This window comes from Procambarus clarkii, chromosome 16 (assembly GCF_040958095.1).
Source record: "Procambarus clarkii isolate CNS0578487 chromosome 16, FALCON_Pclarkii_2.0, whole genome shotgun sequence".
In the NCBI taxonomy this organism is placed as follows: domain Eukaryota; kingdom Metazoa; phylum Arthropoda; class Malacostraca; order Decapoda; family Cambaridae; genus Procambarus; species Procambarus clarkii.
The window spans coordinates 39419909-39425195 of NC_091165.1; the positions used below are offsets into that span (position 1 = coordinate 39419909).

The following is a 5287-nucleotide window of genomic DNA, read 5'->3' on the forward strand; positions in this document are numbered from 1 at the left end:
GTCTCCGGTCAAGCCTCGATACCCAAGTACCGTGGAGCCTCATTACCCAAGTACCGTCGAGCCTCATTACCCAAGTACCGTGGAGCCTCATTACCCAAGTACCGTCGAGCCTCGGTACCCAGATACCGTCGAGCCTCGGTACCCAGATACCGTCGAGCCTCGGTACCCAGATACCGTCGAGCCTCGGTACCCAGATACCGTCGAGCCTCGGTACCCAGATACCGTCGCTTCTCCCGTCCTGTCGCCCTACAAGGCCAGACAGAGTTGGTCGACGTCTCCTCCGGACTTCTCACCGGCAGTACACACCACCTTGAACGGGTCGAGTGAAGACGCGTTTGAGTATTGTGGTTCCATCTGCAATTGTACTATTCTGTGATTTTACAATCGCAACTGTGATTGTGTACACAGTGCCAGTGGTGCGGTACACAGGGCCAGTGGTGCGGTACACAGGGCCAGTGGTGCGGTACACAGGGCCAGTGGTGCGGTACACAGGGCCAGTGGTGCGGTACACAGGGCCAGTGGTGCGGTACACAGGGCCAGTGGTGCGGTACACAGGGCCAGTGGTGCGGTACACAGGGCCAGTGGTGCGGTACACAGGGCCAGTGGTGCGGTACACAGGGCCAGTTGTGCGGTACACAGGGCCAGTTGTGCGGTACACAGGGCCAGTTGTGCGGTACACAGGGCCAGTGGTGCGGTACACAGGGCCAGTGGTGCGGTACACAGGGCCAGTGGTGCGGTACACAGGGCCAGTGGTGCGGTACACAGGGCCAGTGGTGCGGTACACAGGGCCAGTGGTGCGGTACACAGGGCCAGTTGTGCGGTACACAGAGCCAGTGGTGCGGTACACAGGGCCAGTTGTGCGGTACACAGGGCCAGTTGTGCGGTACACAGGGCCAGTGGTGCGGTACACAGGGCCAGTGGTGCGGTACACAGGGCCAGCGGTGCGGTACACAGGGCCAGCGGTGCGGTACACAGGGCCAGTGGTGCGGTACACAGGGCCAGTTGTGCGGTACACAGAGCCAGTGGTGCGGTACACAGGGCCAGTTGTGCGGTACACAGGGCCAGTTGTGCGGTACACAGGGCCAGTGGTGCGGTACACAGGGCCAGTGGTGCGGTACACAGGGCCAGTGGTGCGGTACACAGGGCCAGTGGTGCGGTACACAGGGCCAGTGGTGCGGTACACAGGGCCAGTGGTGCGGTACACAGGGCCAGTGGTGCGGTACACAGGGCCAGTGGTGCGGTACACAGGGTCAGTGGTGCGGTACACAGGGCCAGTGGTGCGGTACACAGGGCCAGTGGTGCGGTACACAGGGCCAGTGGTGCGGTACAGAGGGCCAGTGGTGCGGTACACAGGGCTAGTGGTGCGGTACCCAGGGCCTGGGGTGGGTGATGTAACCAGGTACCCCAGTACTGGTCTTGGGTACCACACACCCCTAGTGCCCTGGGGTACCACACACCCCTAGTGCCCTGGGGTACCACACACCCCTAGTGCCCTGGGGTACCACACACACCCTTGATTATTTTGTGTGAATTGTGTTGGAATTGAGCTGTGTTGTTTACTATTCATTTCGTGAGTATAGTTTATTTTTTTTTTTTTCATATTTTTATTTCATTTTTTAACTGTTTTTCTTATAGTTCAGTGATGGGAACATCAGATCACCTGATGTTCCTAATTTTCTGATGGGAACATCAGACCATTTGGGAAGGCATCGGATGAGGGAATGGGGAATGGTGGGGAGGACGAGGGGGCGGAAGTGAGAGATGGTGGGGAGGACGAGGGGACAAGGGAGGGGGTAATGGTGGGGAAGGACGAGGGGACGGGAGAGTTTGGGATAGTGGGGACGAGGGGACGGGAGAGTTTGGGATGGTGGGGACGAGGGGACGGGAGAGTTTGGGATAGTGGGGACGAGGGGATGGGGAAATGAGGAATCGCCGGGAGGACAAGGGGACAAGCGAGTGGGACATGGAGGGGATGATGGAGTGGTGAATGGTGGGAGGACTTGAGGACAGGGAAGGTCGCTGAGCCACAGCAACGCGTGGCCGGGTACAGCTAGTCTATATAAATAAAAATGGAAATGTTCGTTTGTTCGAAATCGCTAATCTCCGAAAGTTCTTCACCGATTGCTTTGAAATTTTCACACAACGTTCAATTCGCATCCGAGCGGGTTTTTATATACATACTATTTAGATGTCACGTCTGTGAGAGGAAAAACATGTTTTTTTTTAAACTGTGTTTTTTCATGTGTTTTTCATGTGAGGGAAATCTTCGAAACCTCTTTACCGATTGCTTTGAAATTTTGACACAACGTTGCATTCGAATACGTGCATGTTTTTATATACCTACTATTTAGATGCCACACCTGTGACAGGTAAAAACATAATTTTTTTTGAAAAACAGCGCCCTCTGTTGCACGTAAGAGAAACACACACGCTATTCAAAATACGTTATGATTTCATTTCAATGTTTCCGGTTGCATTGATAAATTGATTTTTCATAGATTTTGATTCATTTTCATTTTGATTTAATTATTTTATGACATAACAGTGGAACTGAGGTGCATTGTTTACCATAGTGTTCATTTGGCGAGTATAGTTTATCTGTTTCTTTTTTCATTTTGTTTTCTTACCTGTCCTTCTTATTTTTCAGTGCAGTTGGAGGTGAAATTGACTGTGTCGATTGATCTACGTTTAAATTGAAATATTTCGTTAGTATTTTTTGCCACTATCCACTATCCACATGCCACTATCCGTAGTGCATGTCAAGCTCTGAATTCATTGGAGAACGACAGACACTGGGATGTATGCATTAATGACGCGTCACATCCAAATCAAATTCGTACGTTGTTTGCAATCATATTGACCACCGACTCTCCTTCATCTCCAACACAGTTATGGGAGAAATATAAATCGCACATGGCTGAAGATATTGTCCATCGAATACGCAAGGAAAATTCAAATGTGAACATGGATTTTACAGCAGAAATCTACATCGAAGCGTTCATAATGAGTGAAGATTTGTGCTTAGAAATAGCGAACAAAGTTCTCAATCAATTGGAAATGCCATCACCGAATCGATCTGCTGCTGCTTCGTTCGATGTAGAATTGCGTCGTGAACAAAGTTACAACACGGGTGATCTGTTGTCGTATGTGCAATCAAATATTCCTCATCTAACGCTTGAGCGAAAAGGCATTTACAATCAAATAATTCAAACTGTCAATAACGGGCTTGGAGAAATCTTCTTAGATGCGCCAGGAAGAACTGGTAAAACCTTCCTAATTAGATTGATTCTGGCAGCATTTCGATCCCAAAATGGCATAGCCTAAGCTCTTGCAATGTCCGGAATAGCTGGGACATTGCTACCAGGTGGAAGAACTGCCACCTCGGCTTTGAAATTGCCACTGAACATGAAATTCATTGAAACTCCCACGTGCAACATTTCCAAAGCATCCGGCACACGAACTTAACAATATGTCTAACATTCAAAGCGAGGCAGTCACATACAAGTCCATCAACACTGTTGAGGAAGCAGATGAAGTGGATAATTATCCAACAGAATTTTTGAATTCATTCGATCTACCAGGGATACCATCATACGTACGGCAATTGAAAACTGGTGTGCCAATTATCATGTTCCGAAATATCATCCAGCCAAAACTTCGCAAGACCACGCGGCTTGCAGTAAAAAAAATTAATCAGCGACGTCGTAGAAGCAACAATCTTGACAGGATCTTTCAAAGGTGAAGATGTCCTCATTCGTCGCATTCCTATGATTCCAACAGATATGCCATTTCAATATAAAAAATTGTAATTTCCAATTCGATTGGCGTTTGTAATCACCATCAACAAAGCTCGTGGCCAATCTTTAGAATTGTTCAGTTTATATCTAGACACGGATTGCTTCTCACATGGACAGTTATATTTTGCGTGTTCTAGAGTCGGCAAACCAGACAATCTCTATATCTCCACAGACAATGGAACAACAAAAAAGTATTGTATACCTGCAAGCATTGAAAAATTAAACATTTTAGAAAAGTGCGCTTTCTCTTTTCTTTCTTTACCACTTACCCAGACTGAGCCACTGCAATGCGTGGCGGGTACTTTGAAATTTTTACACAACATTCCACTTGCATCCGAGCAGGTTTTTATTTACATACTATATAGATGTCACGTCTGTGATGGGAAAAAACATGTTTTCTTTGAAAATCTGTGTTTTTCATGTGAGGGAAATCTTCGAAACCTCTTTACCAATTGCTTTAAAATTTTGACACAAAGTTGCATTTGAATAAGTGCGTGTTTTTTATATGCCTACTATATACATGCCTCACCTGTGACAGGAAAAAACATGCTTTTTTGAAAAGCAGCTCCATCTGTTGGACGTAAGAGCAACACATGCTGTAATCTCCGAAAGTTCTTCACCAATTGCTTTAAAATTTTGACAAACGTTCCATTCGAATGCTCGCGTCTTTTTATATACCTACTATATAGATGCCACACCTGTGACAGGTAAAAACATGCTTTTTTTTTAAACAGTGCCATCTGTTGCACATAAGAGCAACACACACTATACTAAATATGTTACGATTCCATTTCAATGTTTCCGATTTCATTGATAAATTTAATTTTCATAGATTTTGATTTATTTCCATTTTCATTTAATTATTGTGTGTGACATTGCATTGGAATTGAGCTGTGTTGTTTACCATACCATTCATTTCGTGTGCATAGTTTATTTTTTAATTGTTTTTCATTTCATAATCTTTGGCAGGTGGAGTCCGGATTTCTGGGCGTTCACAGTTTCGATCAATTTGTTGACCTTTGCTTTCAATTCAGCTGTAGTGTCCTTCGTTACCCTTTGGAATTTAGTTTAGTCAGAGAGTATGAGGTTCGTTTTCGCCAGATAATCGTCTTTTTTTAAGAATGACGTACATTGGTGACTTGTCACCTCTCCTGACGAAGAGAGGTGACAAGTCGCCAAGCCTTCATGACACATCTCCTTGTTGTCACGAAGGCTCTTAGCTGCCACTTTGAGCTCTGGGGACATTCTTTCCTCCCTCTGCAATAAGTTCTGCTTGTAAGGTGTCCTTGGTGGTGACCTGGTCAACAAATTGATCGAAACTGTGAACGCCCAGAAATCCGGACTCCACCTGCCAAAGATTATTGGGGAATACAAACCTGGGTATGCGTATGGAAATGTCAAGACACACAAGCCTGGAAACCCACTTCGGCAATCATCAGCCAGATACCCACACCCACGTACAGACAGGCGAAGTGACTCAACGGCTTGCT

The 5287-nt window shown here is 46.6% G+C and overlaps 1 protein-coding gene across 1 annotated transcript; it reads right to left on the reverse strand.

The window, feature by feature from the left end:
- Nucleotides 1–378: 378 nt before the first annotated feature.
- Nucleotides 379–5042, reverse strand: LOC123760209 (zonadhesin-like). Its single transcript, XM_069325661.1, has 3 exons — nucleotides 4928–5042; nucleotides 428–1377; nucleotides 379–390 (listed from the first exon to the last, which is right to left on the reverse strand). Exons 1-3 carry the CDS (start codon nucleotides 5040–5042, stop codon nucleotides 379–381), a joined length of 1077 nt encoding a protein of 358 aa, XP_069181762.1.
- Between the last annotated feature and the right edge of the window lie 245 nt (nucleotides 5043–5287).